Source organism: Homarus americanus, unplaced genomic scaffold, assembly GCF_018991925.1.
Source record: "Homarus americanus isolate GMGI-L3 unplaced genomic scaffold, GMGI_Hamer_2.0 scaffold41027, whole genome shotgun sequence".
NCBI classification, from domain to species: Eukaryota; Metazoa; Arthropoda; class Malacostraca; order Decapoda; family Nephropidae; genus Homarus; species Homarus americanus.
Window position 1 is genome coordinate 7,944,353 of NW_024745073.1, and position 18,172 is coordinate 7,962,524.

The 18,172-nt window shown below is 34.8% G+C and overlaps 1 protein-coding gene across 2 annotated transcripts in view; it reads left to right on the forward strand.

The window, feature by feature from the left end:
• The first annotated feature begins 88 nt into the window (after positions 1–88).
• Positions 89–18,172, forward strand: part of LOC121878405 (probable inactive serine/threonine-protein kinase bub1) — a 40,267-nt gene continuing 22,183 nt past the window's right edge. The window contains exons 1-14 of one of the 2 annotated variants that reach the window (XM_042384624.1): positions 89–174; positions 2,046–2,206; positions 2,555–2,771; positions 4,403–4,599; positions 6,585–6,813; positions 7,067–7,262; positions 8,742–8,905; positions 9,842–9,929; positions 11,599–11,702; positions 12,090–12,191; positions 12,494–12,571; positions 12,796–12,904; positions 13,903–14,138; positions 16,480–16,638. In XM_042384624.1, the coding sequence (XP_042240558.1) occupies positions 2,067–2,206; positions 2,555–2,771; positions 4,403–4,599; positions 6,585–6,813; positions 7,067–7,262; positions 8,742–8,905; positions 9,842–9,929; positions 11,599–11,702; positions 12,090–12,191; positions 12,494–12,571; positions 12,796–12,904; positions 13,903–14,138; positions 16,480–16,638 (2,019 nt within the window). In that variant the 5' untranslated portion in view covers positions 89–174; positions 2,046–2,066. The remainder of the gene's footprint in view (positions 175–2,045; positions 2,207–2,554; positions 2,772–4,402; positions 4,600–6,584; positions 6,814–7,066; positions 7,263–8,741; positions 8,906–9,841; positions 9,930–11,598; positions 11,703–12,089; positions 12,192–12,493; positions 12,572–12,795; positions 12,905–13,902; positions 14,139–16,479; positions 16,639–18,172) is intronic. The other variant, XM_042384625.1, reaches the window with a different exon arrangement.

Here is an 18,172-nt window from a genome sequence, read left to right on the forward strand (position 1 = left end):
TATAAAAAATTTATGATACAGTATTTAGTTATTAATGTAATAGTTTGTGAAGAAGCAGTGGTATGTGGTGGATGAGGTGCGCACGCCTCTCAGAACCGCACAAAGTTTGAATCTGTTAACACGGTGTATGAGTCTGTCTCTTTAACACTTAAACTTCCGTTGTCTCTTGGACTTGTGAGTATATGCTTAGCTAAGTATCCCAAGATGTACTCTGAATTATTTTTATATCAGAGGTTATATTATTAATGTAATTGGTGATAGTTTAAGAGGTGTTGAGAGTGAAGATAGTGGCGTCCGGTCATGACACCCACTCCAATGTTTATTACTTGATGTTATACAGTTGACTGTTGTTGTAAATGTTAAAGGTTTTTATTAGAATTGATAGTAAATGAATCGTTTGAACTCTACCATAAATCGTGCTTTTGACCTAAGAGAAGAAAAGTTATCGTCACATAGGATTTTTGTTGAAATCCAGACACTAATGTGATGTATGGTTAATGTACAGTATGTGCTATGTGGTGTGACACATTCACTCATACATTTTTATGTTCTGTAATATTTATTTTATTTTATTTAGCCACTCAATCCCTGCATGAGGATCCCAGTAGAAGTAAACTTTTAACAGTAGTCTTTGACTGTTTCAGGTTAAACCAACTTACTTTTTATCATTATCATTTCACCAATTCGGTAGATTTGTATTTTTTTTTTTACGGGGATTAGTCCACTCGGCCACGGGTCACTGACCCACAACGGCCTGGCAGGCGAAAAAATATGAATAGAAAGAAATTAAAAATGGAAAAGGGAAATGTTATATAAATCTACCCAACTGATGAGATAAGTCGTACCCAAGATTAATTGTACCCACACTGTGTGGTTTAGAATAACTTTATTGCAATTTACAGATTTCAGGCTAATAGATTTGGCAGTTTCAATTTATAAACTGGGCGATGTAAACATTTAAAATAGTCATAAATATAGACATGGAGGAGTCTAGACAGGCCAAGGTGCAAATGTTGGTTACAGGACAAAATCCCAGTGGACAAAATCCCAGCGGACAAAATCCCAGCCTCTTATCCCAAAAGTGGACAAAATCCCAGTCTTATAAATAAAAGAGTCATATTTAAAAAAAAAATTCGAAAAAAAATTTAAAGTCAAATTGATACAATAAACAATATTCGATATATAAATTTATTTCATGCTCACAAAATTATGCTCCATTATGTAAACATAATTATGAATAATCACTTGAAACGAATGCATGCTCCAACACCCTGTAGGAACTCCTCTACACTTTTAGATGAGGATTGGCGATCAGAACACAAGTTGACAAGGTTAGGTTAGGTTAGATCATAGGTGTTATTATTTTGTCGTGTTTTTTTTTTGCCACACATGAAAATTGTATACGATACCTTAATACAATATAATATAATATCATATTATTAATATGATAACAGGCGAATGGTCTTTACACCTAATCTTATTAATTAATCTTATTTGAGACTGGGTTTTTGTCCACTTTTGGGATAAGAGGCTGGGATTTTGTCCGCTGGGATTTTGTCCACTGGGTTTTTGTCATGGAATCGCAAATGTTACAAGGGAAATTACGACGGGATGAGGGGTATCCACTGGCCTGACTTACTAAGGTATAAGAACTCAGACACTATGCTGAATATCATAGCTAGTAAAGTGAACCATTTGATCAATAAATATATACCCAAGATCAGACCCAATGGCTCAAGGAATACAAGGGGACTCCTACACATGAACCATGCACCGAATAACCTGACTGTGATACATGACTATCGAAGGACGTGATGTCGGATGTTCAAAGGAAGTTCTGCAGTCGACTTATACGCCAAGAATAGGCCTAATTCAAACTTTTAACCTGAAAATAATAGGGTCGACTTATACGCTGCAACATACGGTATATTCAGAGGCAAATGAGTTTACAAAAACTGCGAGGAGTCTATATATAATGGGTGATTATACATAGCATCAGGTCAGGTGAATGAGACCCACTGTATGTACTGTACTGTATATTGCAGAAGTGGATGTGACTTGGCAAAATGGATGTTGGGGATGAATCGGCAAATCGCTGGGAGTTAAGTAAGGAGAATATTCAGCCTTTGAAGCATGGGAGGAAGGCTGCTGTCCTCTCAGTTGTTCTTAATGAGAGTGCCACACAGAAACTGAATGCTACCATGCAGTGAGTATGCTACTGTATTTGTATTCAGTATTATGATTGTACTGTAGTATAGGTACTGTATTTATTTACCATATGTGTTCTTAAAGATATATTTTGTATGAGTGTTATTTACTGCCAATATGGAAATTTTATTAAATCTGTTTGTTCCATTGTCTGATGATGAATACCTCCATATCTGGAGCTGATTATATCATACAGGACTTATGCTAAATAGGAGGGGATTGAAAGTCATTTTGTGTAAAGTGTATTTGTTATACATTTATTTCAAATTATGTTAATTATATTGTAAAAAAATATACTACAGTATCTAGTCAGTTTCTTTTTTACTAAAGACTAATTTTATTTCAGTGTGTTTGAAGAAGAACTGCGGACCTATTCAGGGGATGATCCTCTGGACGTGTGGTATCGCTACATACTCTGGGTTGAGCAGAGTTATCCAAAGGGAGGCAAAGATGGAAATATAAAGAAACTAATAGAGAAATGTCTTTCATCTGTTTATGGCAATGCTGAAACAAATGAGAAGTACAAAAATGATCCACGTTTCTTGGATATTTGGTTGAAATATGTGAGTATGGCTTACAATTTCTTAAAGCAGTACGTTTACATTTCTGTGCACAGTATTTTGTGTGTGTGTGATTGTATTCCTGTATCAATAGATTATTAATATTAGTGTACTGTATTACTTATTCAGGGCGAGACCTTTGACAGTCATTAGTGTTTTTTGTATTAATCAGATTTACAATTACTTCTCCTGACTCCGTTCTGCTGATGAAATTCTTGTTTCCTGGTACCCAATAAGAACTTCCTCACAAACTACTTGTCGTCATTCATGGACACTGCTGCTTCCTGGTCGTCTCTCCCGCTCACTTATGGTGCATCCTTTGCCCTATTCTTCCATCTCCTTGGCCTTCCTCTCTCTCTCATATCCCCACCGTTAAATTGTGCTTCTTTTTTTATCCCTCTTTCACTTCCTTTTCTCTCATTATGTTTCTCTTTGTTTTTGCTACATTTTTCTCAATAATAACTCATCCATAATTATATGACCAAAGTATCTAATTTTTCTTTTTCTTCCCTTCTAATCATCCTTTAATCCTTCCTGGTCTTTCTGTGTTCTTCCGTTAATAAACAATGTCATCATCTTATACAGTGGTCCCTCGGTTAACGAACACAATTTGTTCCAGAAGGTCGTTCGTTAACCGAAAACATTGTTTCAATGGGATTTTGGGTAATTGGTTCCAGCTCACCGAAAATTACATACAAAGTAAAAAAAATGCAGTAAAGCACACTTACTTTGACGTGTGTATGTAGAAGGCTCCTGGTTGATGATGATGATGATGGGAATTTGAAGTGGGGGTGGAGGAGAAGGGAGAAGAGAAGGAAGTGGGGGTGAAAGAGAAATCACCCCATGCTTGATGCCGTCATTTCACCCATAAAATTTTAAGTTCACTTGGTGTAATTCAACACTGCACTGCACTATATATTGTCAGTTTGTTAAATAAATTTCAGAATGACCAATAATTGTACTGTAAAAATGTAAAAATACTCTGTGTTCAAGAGACCCACAAGCAAGATGTTTCCTCCATTGAACAGAGACACCAACTGAGGCCTTGGTGGGTGAGTGAAGTGGCTGATTGGCGCACCAAAAACTAGTTCCCTGTACTGCAATGATGTTAAATAAGTGTTAAAATGACTAAAAAATTTAATATAAAACTTGGAAAATTATTGAATAGTACAACCTTTTTGATATTTACTCCAATTTTAACGAATGTAAGCCCTAGAACCGATTTATGTATTGGTGGACTAATCTTCCAGCTGGTGAGCAAGCCAAAGCATGTCAAAACATTTTCGTAAGAATTTCGTAAACCGAATTGAATATTCTTATGGAAGGTAATTCGTTAACCGAGGGACCACTGTAATACCGTACCATTCATTTTGTTTCACCTTCAAATTTTCTTGTGGCTGCATATTTACACTGTATTTTCTTTAAAAAAAAATATTGATGATGATAATAATAATAATAATAATATCAAATAATAGAAATACTACACCACTCGAACTACTCTGTATTCCAAATTTCCTTCAGTTTCCACCCATTCCTGACCCCTATTTGCTTGTGCTCATTTTGTCTAGAATGTTTCCTCAAATCTTTGAATTGTTTATCTTGTTGGCAGTGCTTCGATTATCTCACTTTTGCAGGCTGATCTGTGTGCACGTCCTGTTGAAGTTTATCAGACTTTAGAAGCCAAAGGTATATGCACACTTCTTACTGATTTCTACATAAACTGGTCCTGGGAGATGGAGAAGGCAGGAAATTACAAGCGAGCTGATATTATATATCAGAATGGTATGCAGATTAGAGCAGAGCCAGCAGATGTTCTTCAAGAAGCACACAAGTAAATAAGTTCTCAGTATCTGTAAAGGGTTGAAGGTAATTCTGAGGTCAGAACAGCAGTCAGATTTGGAACCTCCCAGATCAATATATTAAAAGAGAACAGGGTTTCATGATTCAGAATTTCTTTGCCTCTATTCAAGCAAACAAATGGTTCATTTAAGCTATTGCTAAAAAAATATGCCATTGAAGTTGCATTGCATCTCTGCCATAACTACTGTAGGCATCTTCTCTTGTCTTCAGTTGAAGCACAAAAATAAATGTGGGAATTTGAGAATATAGACAATGGGATATGGCAACAGTAATAATACATTACTAATTGGTATCTAGCAAATTTGACAAAGGAAAGCTGACAAAATCATTAGATGCTTATTTCCAGAAGGGTTTTTATATCAATGGCATCTGGTGTTCCCAGTCACTCATCCATGTACTAACCAGATATGTTTAAATTGCTTGGTGTGATATGTAAGATTCAGTGTTTAAAGTGAACTGTACATGGAATGGATAATTAATCATTAAAAATAACATTCAAGATTCCAATTCCTAAAACCATATACAAAATACTAGTTGTACAGTATGTGAGAAATAAGTTGGCATATAAATCCTCAGTTGCTTTTGTTAGCTAAGAGGTACAGTGAGTAAAGGATGTTATATTTTTCCCAGCCCTTTCCTATTATAATGTTAGAAAGAGAGTCGAGACCAATGTAGCAGCTGTAGATGTGCTCTGATGTGTGGTCCACAACAAAGTCCTTTTAATACATTTTCTTATACTGTATTCTTTGTTACAACATTAATGGGGTTGTACCCATATTCTCTGAGAGTATACTAAGATGCAAGAATGATATTGGCAAAAAAAATTCATCATCTGAGTGTGTAAATTGAATAGTATTTTAGTTGCATATAATCAGTTTTCTTTCATAGATTTTGATGTGATACAGTATTGTGATGTGTGAAGCTAGGAATGATGTACTAAGCATTTGGATAAGTAAGATGGACATGCTTAGCTGATGTCATGAGAGGGGACACCATTACATAACACATAAGATAAGGCAGCTAAAATAATGATTTTATAGCTGGCGGAATAGAGTGGTGGTCTTGAGTCCAGCCATCCTTTGTTATAGCAGGAAAAGTAGTAGGCAGCTATCAAACAGGGAGGTACTACCACCTGGGAAGATATTGGAAACATAATGTATTGTCTATGGTAGACCCTGCTGCTATATGGCATCACAAAATTGTGACCAAGTCCCAGATTGCTGATCTGACTTTTTGCCTCATTTACACACAATTGCAGGGTCTCAATTGTTTCTCTTACTTGGACAACACAACATACATAATGTATATCGTTTCTCATTCTTGGTTATTTTTATTTTATTTTTTTTGCATTTATGGTTATTATTATTATTATATTATTATTATTGTTGTTGTTATTATTATTATTATATTATTATTATTATTGTTGTTGTTGTTATTATTATTATTATTATTATTATTATTATTTCCCCCCCCCAGGCCCTGATGTGGGTCAGTGACCTGTGCCCGGGTGGGCTAATCCCTGTAAATAAATATAAAAAAGCAGTTTTTTTTTTTAAACAGTTTTTATGATATAACCCAGAATGCGACACTGATAACCCACCCATCTCCACCCCTCTGAGAGTTGACTTTTGTTTACTGCTCGCTCTAAGGCAAGAGATGACGGTGGCAGTGCGTATGATGGGGGGTGAGGGGGGTTTCGAGAATTACAATTAAATGCCAGGTAGCAACATGTCCTCCTAATATTAATTATTAAAGTAATTATTAGATGTTTTAATTGCCTGTATGTTGGCCTGGCGAGTTATTGCTCGGCATTAACATACCTAGGTTAAAAGCTAGGCGTCGCATTCTGGGGTTTGAACAAAACTGGGAATATTGAAAATCGTTTTAAAAAAAATGTTAGACATTTCTTATTCTTTGACTATTAAATTTGTTGATGTTGTTTGTTGGTATTTTTAGAAAATTCCAGATGAGAGTAACTAGATCAACCATGGAGGGAAGAATAGTTGAGCAAGAATCGAATTATTCAGAACCACAACGAACAGTTCTCAATTCCCTTAAATCCAAGGGTCATGGTAATCGTGTTCCTAATGAGCGAGTAGGATCATCTGTGGTTGGGCCCGCCGGACGAGTTTCTCAAGAGGAGACAAAAAAGAATGCCGGTGGTCCTTCATTTTCGATATTCCGTGTAAGCAGTAAGAAGTGCAAATTTTTCTTAGGTGCAGTATTTCTTATGAGACATTGTGTTTATACCAGTTTAATTGTATTTTGATTGTTGATTGGCTTCTTTCTCAAAGTGTGTCTGGTGTCACTTTACCTTAATGGCATTAGGAATTAGAAATGTAGTCTCCATATTTTATCAATAACTTTTACTTATCATAAACTTGAATTATTAATTTTCTAAAATTTAATGAACAAATGACATTGTCGTACTCATACAGGACACTGGCTCATCTGATGATCATTCACGAGTTAGCGCAGGTGAAAGCAGAGGAGGCTCACTTCCAGTTGGTGCTGCTGTGAACCAAGAAAATGTAAAAAATCCAGGACAATGGACAAAAAAAAAGGTTCCTCAGAAAACATGTAATGTTGTGTCTGTGGACGACCTCGGCTTATATCAGAAACCTGCATTTTCTGGTACAGTTCAGTGATTAATATTTTATCTTTTTTACTCACAATTCTATTTGTAATTTATGGATTTAGTATGTACAGTACAGTGCAGTATTATACGTAATGACATTGGATGACATACTTCATTGGAAAAAACCTTAGTTTAATTAAGAGACTACATAGCATTGATGATGTCTGCTCCTTCTTCAGCAGACTGAGTAGGTTATGTGGAACATTTATTTGTCCCAAGCAAGTGACTTTTGACATTTACTTGTGCCAATATTTCTTTTTTGCCCTACAGTGATTTACTTACATATATATATATATATATATATATATATATATATATATATATATATATATATATATATATATATATATATATATATATATATATATATATATATATATATATATATACATATATATATACATACATACAGTGACCCCTCGTTTAACGAACGCCTCGGTTAACGAAATTTCAGTTAACGAACTGCCTTCCATAAGGATCTTCAATTCGGTTAACGAATTTCTTACGAACCGACCTCAACATGTTTTCGCTTGCACTGACCGGGCAACCAGCTTTAGTATCAGTCCGCCAATATATTAATCGGTTCTAGGGCTTAAATTCCTTACTATTTTAATAAATATCAAGAAGTTTATACTATTCAATAATTTTAAAAGTTTAATATTCAATTTTTTAGTCATTTTAACAATTATTGAACATAATTGAAGGTAAAGTGACTAGTTTAATGCGCTGCATCCAGCCTCTTAACACAGCAAACAGGCGTTAGTCTCTCTCTGTTTTCACTGGAGGTAACATCTGGCTTGAGACTCTCTTCAACTAAACGCTTTTTTTCTGTGTTTCCAAGCAAATTATTGGTCATTTTGAAATATATTTTACATATTGACAATATATAATGCAGTGCAGTGTTGATTTAAAGAAAATAATCTTAGAGAGCTAAAATTTTATGGGTGAAATGGCGCCATGGGGTGACTTCTCTTCCACCCCAATGCCTTCTCTTCTTCCTTCTCCTCCACCCCCATTCTAAATCCCATCATCATCATCATCCAGGAGCCTTCTACATACACACCTCAAAGTAAGTGAACTTTTCTACCATTTTTGTTGAATTTAAGAAATTTTCGGTGAGCTGGAACCAATTACCCAAAAACCCATTGAAACAATGGTTTCGGTTAACGAACTTTTCGGTTAATGAACGACCTTCTGGAACGGATTGAGTTCGTTAACCGAGGGGTCACTGTGTGTGTGTGTGTGTGTGTGTATATATATATATATATATATATATATATATATATATATATATATATATATATATATATATATATATATATATATATATATATATATATATATATATATATATATATATATATATATATATATATATATATATATATATATATATATATATATAAGACAAACAAATTCTTTATATACAGTACTGTATAAGCAATTGCTTGAGAAATGTTTACCTTTTATTTCAGTTCACGCGGATGAGAATATATCACTACCTACAGCAACCCCGTCAAAACTCCCACAAACTAGTAATGTTCTCGCTACATGTAAGGATTATAAAGACTGGCATGTTGAAATGTTTATTGCAGAGCCATTTAACCCAAAGGTCCAGCCACAGTACTGTAAACATAAGGTAATATGGAAAATTGTTACTTCTTATATATTTTATTATTTGCATGGGTAAACCTAAACAGCTCTTGTTATAATCAAACTGGATATGAATAGGCATTCAGTCATCTAAGCTATTGTGCTATTTATCCATTTTATCAATACCGTAAATTAGAACCATGATGATATTGGCTTTTTATTAAGAAATATGGTGCCAATTTGCATACCAAACTATGCTTCAGCTACCAAAGAGACATGCTAGTGCCATAATAGCTGTATTGGAATCTCTTTTATGGCTTTCAGAATATTAGATTTTGAATAGGATCTATAGTTTTGAACCTACATAGATCAGTTAGAAATTTGGAATACTACTGTATACAGTCGGTATGTTAAATAGGATGTATCATGGGTCTCTTAGATCAAATATTGTGGGTCAAGAAAATGTGCATACACTATTAGGAAATTAGCAAAGTAAAACTTTTCACATCTGGAAAATAACTAAAGCTGAAAGTATAGTCACTAAATGATACAAAGAATTGTTCTAAAGTGAATTCCAGTAAATGATTCAGAGGAAATAATAAATAGATTCTGAAGTCCCATTTTATGGCTGAGTCTGCAACTGGGAGATGTATGCATGAATTAGTCAGTTTAACAAGAAGGGAAATGAAAGAAAAATTGTTTTAATGATACAGTAGTTGTACCACAGTTTTAAGACTCCTGTGTGTGTGCAGGGAGTACTACTGTATGTTGGTTTTCACTTCTCCATTTGTTTGTTTCTCTCCGACCCGAGTTTGTTGATGGATTATTACGTTAAGTGGTACCGGTATTCAGTGTAGAACTATAGTACTGTACTGTTGTTTGAAGGCTTTATATACATCTTTGTTGTCTGTTGTAATTTTTAAGGTGTTTGATTATTGGTGTATTTGGTTTATTCATTTGTGTGTTTGAATTTTTCAAATAGGTTTATTGTGGAAATGAGGAGTTCAGCTTTGAGGAGCTGAAAGCTGCACAGTACTTCAAAAAGGAGAAGGAGGAAAAAAAAAAGAATGGTAAGAAACTATTTACATAGTTATAATGTGTATGGGATGGGTGATGGTAGGTTGTGTAAGTGATGCACATGAACTATGGACAACACTGTACTACATTTCATTAACATTATTGACTATCATGTATCACCCTCAGGAAAAATCATGAGTTTGAATCTGGGTTATTATTAAAAGATATCATTAAAATTGGAGAGCAGTAACTGAAATGTCCATTTCCAACAAGTCACTTGTTTGTCTTTCTTTTGCATCTGTGAAATTAGAAAACCAAGAGCGCCAACTGAAAATGTATTTCCTAATAAATGACTACAGTCTTTTTAGTATGGTATACTGTTGGTTAGGGACATTTATATTAAAAAAAGAATATGTAATGGTGTACCCATAGCATAATGAGGATCAAAGACCTGTTGACTCAAGAAAGCTTCGTTATTTTCATTTCGTAAAAATGTCAAAAAGTTTTTTCAGATTAAGATGTTAATAACTGCCATACTACATGTGAGTAAATTTTTTATTAAAATCATAAACATAAGCTGAAGTCATATGGAGTGATGTGTATATATGGTACTCTATATTAGGGTCAAGTGACTGTACAAGGCTCGTCTTTCTCAGCTGACAGGCACACAACAGTGAATACTTTAATTGATTTGAAGATGGATAACTGTGGAGCTGTGCATGATCATAAATGATTAATTTTGTATTCCATGTTTGTTTTCATTCTTCAAGTGCATATTCACATTTTCTTAAATTTAATCACCAGAAAGGGCTTAATTGCCACCGATGAACAGGTAGATAATCAACAAATGGAATCTTTTCCTCTTCGCTTAGAAAGGCCAATATGGTTACCAAACAAGCTATCAGAGGGAGGGATGTGTGTGAATGCATGCTCCCATCACTCACGTAACAGCTCATTGCCCACCATGTGGTGGTCAGTTTCTTATCAAACAAGTAAACAGAGCAGGTTGGCCACTTGGAAATGAAAAGAAAAAAGATAAACACAGTTAGGCCAATAATACCCACCTCAACACAAGGGAAAAAAATGTGACTAAGCCTTAATAATAAGACTAGTGCCATATCAGAGCAATTTGACCTTACCAACTTTTCCTACTGTCATGTTGATTAAAGGACGTACTAGGTACTTCCCTCTGACTTGACGTTTGGTGTAAGAGGGTGTACTGTTTCAGGTACTTCCCTTAGACTCAAGGGGTTAATGAAAATAGGAAGAATGAAAGGTAGACCAATTGAAAGATGGTTTGATTTGGTAACTATTTTGCTAAGTTTTTGTGATACAGTACCTGTTTACTCTTGGTGTATGCCAGAGGATAAAAAGGGGTTGCAGACATTGAAGGAAATTTGTATGACAGGAGAAGTGAATGGAAACATGAGTGTCATTTATGAACCAAATTAATGGGCCTTAATTATGAAGTGTTGAGGTGATAGGAAAGTGTTTCACTCAACGTAAAAACGAATGGATTTAACTGAGATTTCTTTATTTCTATTTCAAGTATACTGTGCTGTACTTTATTCCACCATCATTTGCAAGGGGCATAAAGGGTGTGCTTTTCCGTCTGTTTGTCAAATTTAAATTCTACGTTCGAGGAAAATAACTTGCAAATATTCCTGTGTGACACGGAGTTATGGTAAACATTTATTACAGTATAGTAACCTAATTTTTCAGAGGAATTGGAAAAGATGCAAGATATGTTAAAGAAACAAGAAGAACTGATTCAACAGTTATTGCAAGATCGACTAAATCAGCAAAAACAGGAGCAAGCGCAGCAGGTTAGTCAAATGATCTATGGATGCATGTCCACACCCGTCTATATCTTTGCTTCAGTTAGTTTAATTCAGGTAGTTTTCTGTACTACTTTCTCCACTGCTTTCCAAATATTTATGTTTTGTCGTAAATGTAAAGTGATTTCATTTTAGTCTGTCCGATGGTATGCATAGTAGTTTAGTGTTACTATCTCCAGCAAATACGTAAGTGCATTCGCTTATTCCTCAAAATTCTTTTCTGTAATTCATCTTAATATTCTGAAGCATTGATTTATTTGTATTTTAGCCAGCTAAATTTTGATTTGTTACTGCAGGTTTGGTGAATTATTCAGGCAAGTTTATGTTTTATATACAGGTATAATGTAAATTGCTTATGAAATGAATCTTTCATAGGTGAGACAAATACCACACATAATGGTGAGTTCTCCATCTAAAATTCATCAAAATGGCTTCTCTAGGATGTGGATCCCATATTTCCAAATACAAGCACCTCAGGTGAGTTTTAATTACAATAAATATGAGAAAAAAATGTTGGTTAATATTCCAAAGATAACGATATTGTGTGAAGAGTAGCTGAGATTAACCCAAATTTCATCTCTTCATAAGTGTGTGAAGTAAACGAGTCATGCATACATTTATGGAAGGAATTGGTTATTCTTGGAAAGGTGAAGGGCTTGGAGATTTTTCTACAATTTAAATGTTGTATTAGCATTGATTCTTCGGACTTGTGGTACAATAAGATATTTGAGTTTTATTAGAGGCAGTTATTCTGATAATGTTTATTCTGTTTTCTACAGAGTATGAGTCGCAGCTTATACCAAGACAGCTGGATTGCAATTAATAAATCAGTGAATGCATCTGTTAATGTTTCAAATGTGAGTACCTGCAATGGATTTCACTTTAGTTTTACAGTAGTACAGTATTTCTTACTAACCTTGCAATTATTATGGAAAACTTTTGAGGAAATCAGTATGTCAGTAATTCATAAATTTCTCTTATTTTAATGTTACAAAAATTCTATATTTTTTCTTTTCATATTAAAAGAACTTTTTCATTCTTTTTAGTATTGTTATTAACTACAGATACTTATTTATCTTAGTTTCTGGATGAGAGCAGTACTAGTAACTTACTTCAGTGTCAGCCCGCTACAGCCTGTTTGAGTAGTAATGAGGCATCTGTTATCCGAGACCAAACTCCAACGACTCACGGTCAGTTATATTGAAATTGAATCTTATTATTTTGTGGTTGTAAGACCTGTACACTTGCTCCAAAAGGTATCTTTATAGATGGGTCCGGTGAATTTAAAGATAAACAGCTTGACTCTTGTTGTCTCTGTAGAGTTGTCAAAATCCTTTGTCTGTTGTCATATTATCTCTCACTAATTTGTAAAGATACTTTTTGGAGTGAGTTACCATAACACTTGATCCACATGCTTCCTTGTCTTCCTTGTTTTAATCCACATGTTCAATAGGTTTTGAATAAAGGTTTAATGCTGAATGTTGTTCAGTGTGTTACAGGGAGAGTGAAGCATATGTTAAAGTATGTCAGGAAGAGGGAAAGGAAGACATGATCGGAGATGGGTAATGTCACTTTGGTTGTAATAATATCATGCTTGGTTAATTAAGTTCACCATTTTCATATTAGTTGTAGTTGTATTTTGCACTGTTAAGAAGTGTTCTTATTAACTAATATGTTTGTTTATATCGGTGATCTGTCACTCCTTGTATTTTGCTATACTATTTATGAAAACTTAAAAAGGTTGTGTACTTGGGGTAGATCAGGCATGTTGTAGGTACATGGTGATTTGGAAGTAAACCCTTGATAACATATGGGGCTCTGGCCTTGCTGAGTTATCCCCAATTCTGACTTATTGAGGCACTTTCCCCTTCCTACAAAAATACAACAATAAAAAATTATCGACCCATATATGTGTACATGTAATTAATAAATGTAAAAAAGTAACACTGCAGGCAAAGAATAAAGCATCATAGTCGGTGACACAGATGAGTGGTAGGTGACACAGAGGTATGGTAGGTGATGCAGGTGGCCAGATATGCCATTATTTTCCCAGGTAATTTTATATATCAGCATTTCCTGAGTTATACTATAATACATTCCGAGTCCATGTCTGTGTCGAGTTATATGAAATTCCGAGTTATCGAGGGTTTACTGTATTTGTTGTTAAAGCTTTTTTCCCTCTCTTCAGGTGCTAACCCAACACCTCAGGATAACTCGCAATGTAACAGCAGCAGCAACTCGCGTGGTTTAAACCTAACTGATCCCACTATCAATACTAAAATGGCTGTGAATGTGATCAATGACATATGGTCTGCTAGTCTATATCAAGCAGATTCACAGCAGGACATCATTGAATCAGATGTAGGATCAGACATGGGTACTCAACCAGTTGCAGTGGAAGCTCCACCCTTCACTATATTGCAGGTGAGATAATGTAAAGATAATTCTTTGATTTGTGTTTAACCCCTTGTGTACGGGCCCCCCTCTGATCTGAATAAAATTTTCTGCCGTTAGCCCAAATATTAAGTGGCACCCTCGTAGTGAAGGGGTTAGTATAGAATTCCTGTTTATGCAAAGAAATCTATGCAAGCTTGTCTTGTAGTCAATGTTAATGACTACAAATATCCATAGAGTGATAAAAAAATTGTATTTGTGTGCAAGTGTAGGCTTTTGGTTGTTTACGGGAAACATGAGAGATTTGATTACAGTAGTAATACCCCAATTTGTGATCAGGATACATTCCTGGAAAATGGAGCTCTATCCGAAACAGCTCTCTACAGGGTCATTATACCGTTGCATATATGGAAATGCATTCCTGATGATATTTTTTACCTGTGGGATATATACAGTATTGAATGTGAAGGGTACAAGTACAGTATTAATAAACACAGATTATTACAGTAACATATCTGTACTAATTAATGAATAGCAAGTAAACAATGTATAGTACTGTACAATATTGTGTCATGAATGACAGTCATATTAGAATGAGTGAGATGCAGTGGGTGGGAAAGAGGCAATGGATATCATACAGAGCTGCTGTGGCAGAAGCTAATCCAACTCTGCATCACTGAAATTATGATTTAGGTGGTGGTGTTAATAGAGGTAGTGGTGATGATGGGGGGGTGGTGGCGAGGGAGATTGTGTTAAGTGGTGAGGAAGTGATGCATCTATCAGTTTCTTTTGTGATACTGGCTGCAACACTGCCAGACGCTATTGAACAGATAATCTGTACCCACAAAATTGAGTGTAAATATAAATGAGCAACGTTGTATCTCTTCAACATTACGTGACATAACATTTTGAAATATGGAGTGAGAAAGCAGAAAGTTGAGGTGATTAGAGAGGAGAGGGGAATGGAGTGGTAACATACAATGGGTGTGTTGACATTAAGTAAAACTAGAGCTGCAAGATGGAAGCAAGAGCACTATAACAAAACATGACTGTATGGGGTAGAGCTATCCAGGATATTACTGTACTGACAAAGGCTTTTAAGGAGGACTTAATACATAGGTACTCATAGCAGTTAGCTAATGGTTTAAAGAGTGATTGGGCTGAGTTCATTTCGTGTATGGAGTGTAACCATGGCTGTAAAGTGTGTGTATGGATGAAGCCAAACATCAAAATTAATAAGAGTGAGAACAATGTGACTTGTCGGGTGAATTATTTCCTCATGATTTGTCCAAATTTCTTGATGTGTGAATGATACCATTACCATATATTAGTTGCATTGAAGGCTGAATTAGGTTGAGTAATGAATTGCTATGGTGAACTAGCAAAGTGAGAAAGTTGAAAGTACTGTACTGTACTGCAAATAGGGAGGGGAATCTTACTGTAATCTTATGATTGGGTCCTTATCATTATTCTCATCTTTCACATTATTGTGTGTTATACTATTACATCCATTTTTTCTTAATTTTAGTATAGTATGCCGAGACGTAATTTTGCATTATAATTTTGTAAACTTGGTGTTTTGATTGTTTTCTATCCCAAGCAGCAGTTATTTTGGCAATTCTAGTGAAATTTTTGTGTATAGTGATGTATTAATTATATAAGAATATTCCAGAATGTTTTGCATTAGTTTTGTTCTGATTTACTTATTATTGTAAGCCTCGATCAGAGTAGAACATTCTAGAATCTCCCAGATGTGTCTGGGTGATTCTAGGATGTTCGAGAAGCGTCTGAAGAGGCGTATATAATTGGGCAATGTCTGCCTAGGGGCAGTTAGCTGATAGCCTCTGTTCATAGTGTAAAGAATAAGCCTAGTAGAACAACTGAAGACAATTGTTTTGTAAGTATTGTGAAATTGTTGTGATTAATGTAAAGTGAGAAGACTAAGGAATTGTACACTGGTAATGTGCTGACTTTATATTGGAAGTGTGGAGTCAAGCTGTGAAGACATTACCCTATTAACAGTGTTGTGAATAATTAGTGTTTTATTAAAGAAGACTACAGTGCACAAGTGTGTTTCTGTGACTTGGTGGAAATCTAAATGCCTATTGTTTGTCTGTATACTGATACCAATCATTGGGAAATAACTGGTGACTGATGGGACAGCCAGTGGTAATTCTACAACTCTTGTGAGGTATCTCCTGCTTCTGTACATACGACCCTAGCCGCTGGTAACCAGTGGTGGAAGCTGGGTAAGTGGTGAAGGGGGAAGGTCGAAACAATATTTTTTTCTTTTTGTCACTTTTTTTTTAATATCAAGACTTTTTTTGTAGTATTCAGCCTAATTTGTTTTTGTTTTTTTGTTTTCTGTTAGGATGAAGAGATTGACAAAGATAAACAGTCAAAAGAGACAACAACAGCTGCTTTTTCAATATATACTGATAATTCTGGAGACAACAATGGCACAGACAAGACAAAACCCTCACAGCCATTTAGTATCTTTCAAGATGGAAAAAATACCAATCAGGCTAAGGTAAGTTTAAAAAAAAATTTCCATTCATTTTATATATATATATATATATATATATATATATATATATATATATATATATATATATATATATATATATATATATATATATATATATATATATATATATATATATATATATATATATACATACATACATACATACATACATACATACATACATACATACATACATGCAGTAGTACCCCGATTTACGCGGTCAATTGAACCCACAGGGTACCGCGGAAAGTGAAAACCGCGTAAAGTGAACAACAGAACATATGGGATTAATTCCAAAAGAGACTGGCCCGACCCCCAAACTCTACTTTTTCCGACACAATACCTATGTTGTAGTAAAAATAACATCTAAATTTTATGATGGTATGCTCACACAATTAATATTTAAGAGAAATACAGTCGCCAGGTTAATGTCCATTCAAATAATGGACTCAAATCCCCCCCCCCCTCTTCCCAGCTCACTGGCCCCTACCTCTCTGAGAAATGATTGGGTGAAACACTAGCTTTTAACGTTTAGTAATAAATAATACCTCAGACTAAAGTTAGGATAATATAATTGACATTTCTGGATTCCTTGCAGGTCAGGGAATGTTTTGAATGTAAACTTCATATATTTTGCACAAAAGATAAAATATTTGCTTTGTGTAAACCAAATTATTACATTAGATCTAAAATTTGTATGTCTAATGCAAAATCCATGATGTTTATATTCAAAATGGTCATCATATTGTAAGAATTCCAGCAATGTAAATTATATTCTGGCAGGGTAATTTGTATGAATTTTATGAGCTAAATAAAAAATAATAAAACAAAAATTATACTTCACCGCGTATATGAGTAGATGCACAGCGGAAGGTGAAAGTCCGGTTCTGGCAAGGTACAGCGTAAATGAGAACTCGCTGAAAGTGAAACCGTGTAAAGCGGGGTAATACTGTATATATATACATATACTGTATACATACAGGCATCCCCGCGTTACGGAAGGGTTGCGTTCCCGGAAAATTGACCGTATCGTGAAATTCCGTAACGCGAAACCTATTTTCCCATTGACTTCCATTATAAAACTGGAGATGCGTTCCTAAGGAATTTTTTTTCGTCTCCAAAAAAGTAATTCAAGCACTTTTATGAATGAAAATAAACATTTATAAGCACATACAATACAGTACATTAAATAATTTATGATATACAGTTGGTCCTCATATTACGCGGTTAATGTAACCCGGAGGGTCCCACGGAAAGTGAGGAACGCGTAAAGTGAACAACATAACATATGGGATTAATTGAAATGGAGTCCAGGCCGATCCCCAAACTCCACTTTTTGACGACACACAACTATGTTGTAGTAAAAAAATTTTATCTTAACTTTATGATGGTATGAAAAAACAAGTAATATAGAAGAGGTTAGGTTAGGAAAGATAAAGGTTAACATAGGAAAAATAAAGGTTAAGTTAGAAAACTAAAAATTTTGTGTAACACTTACGGTAGTAGAAGAGATGGGTCGGCATACGGGGATGGAGGC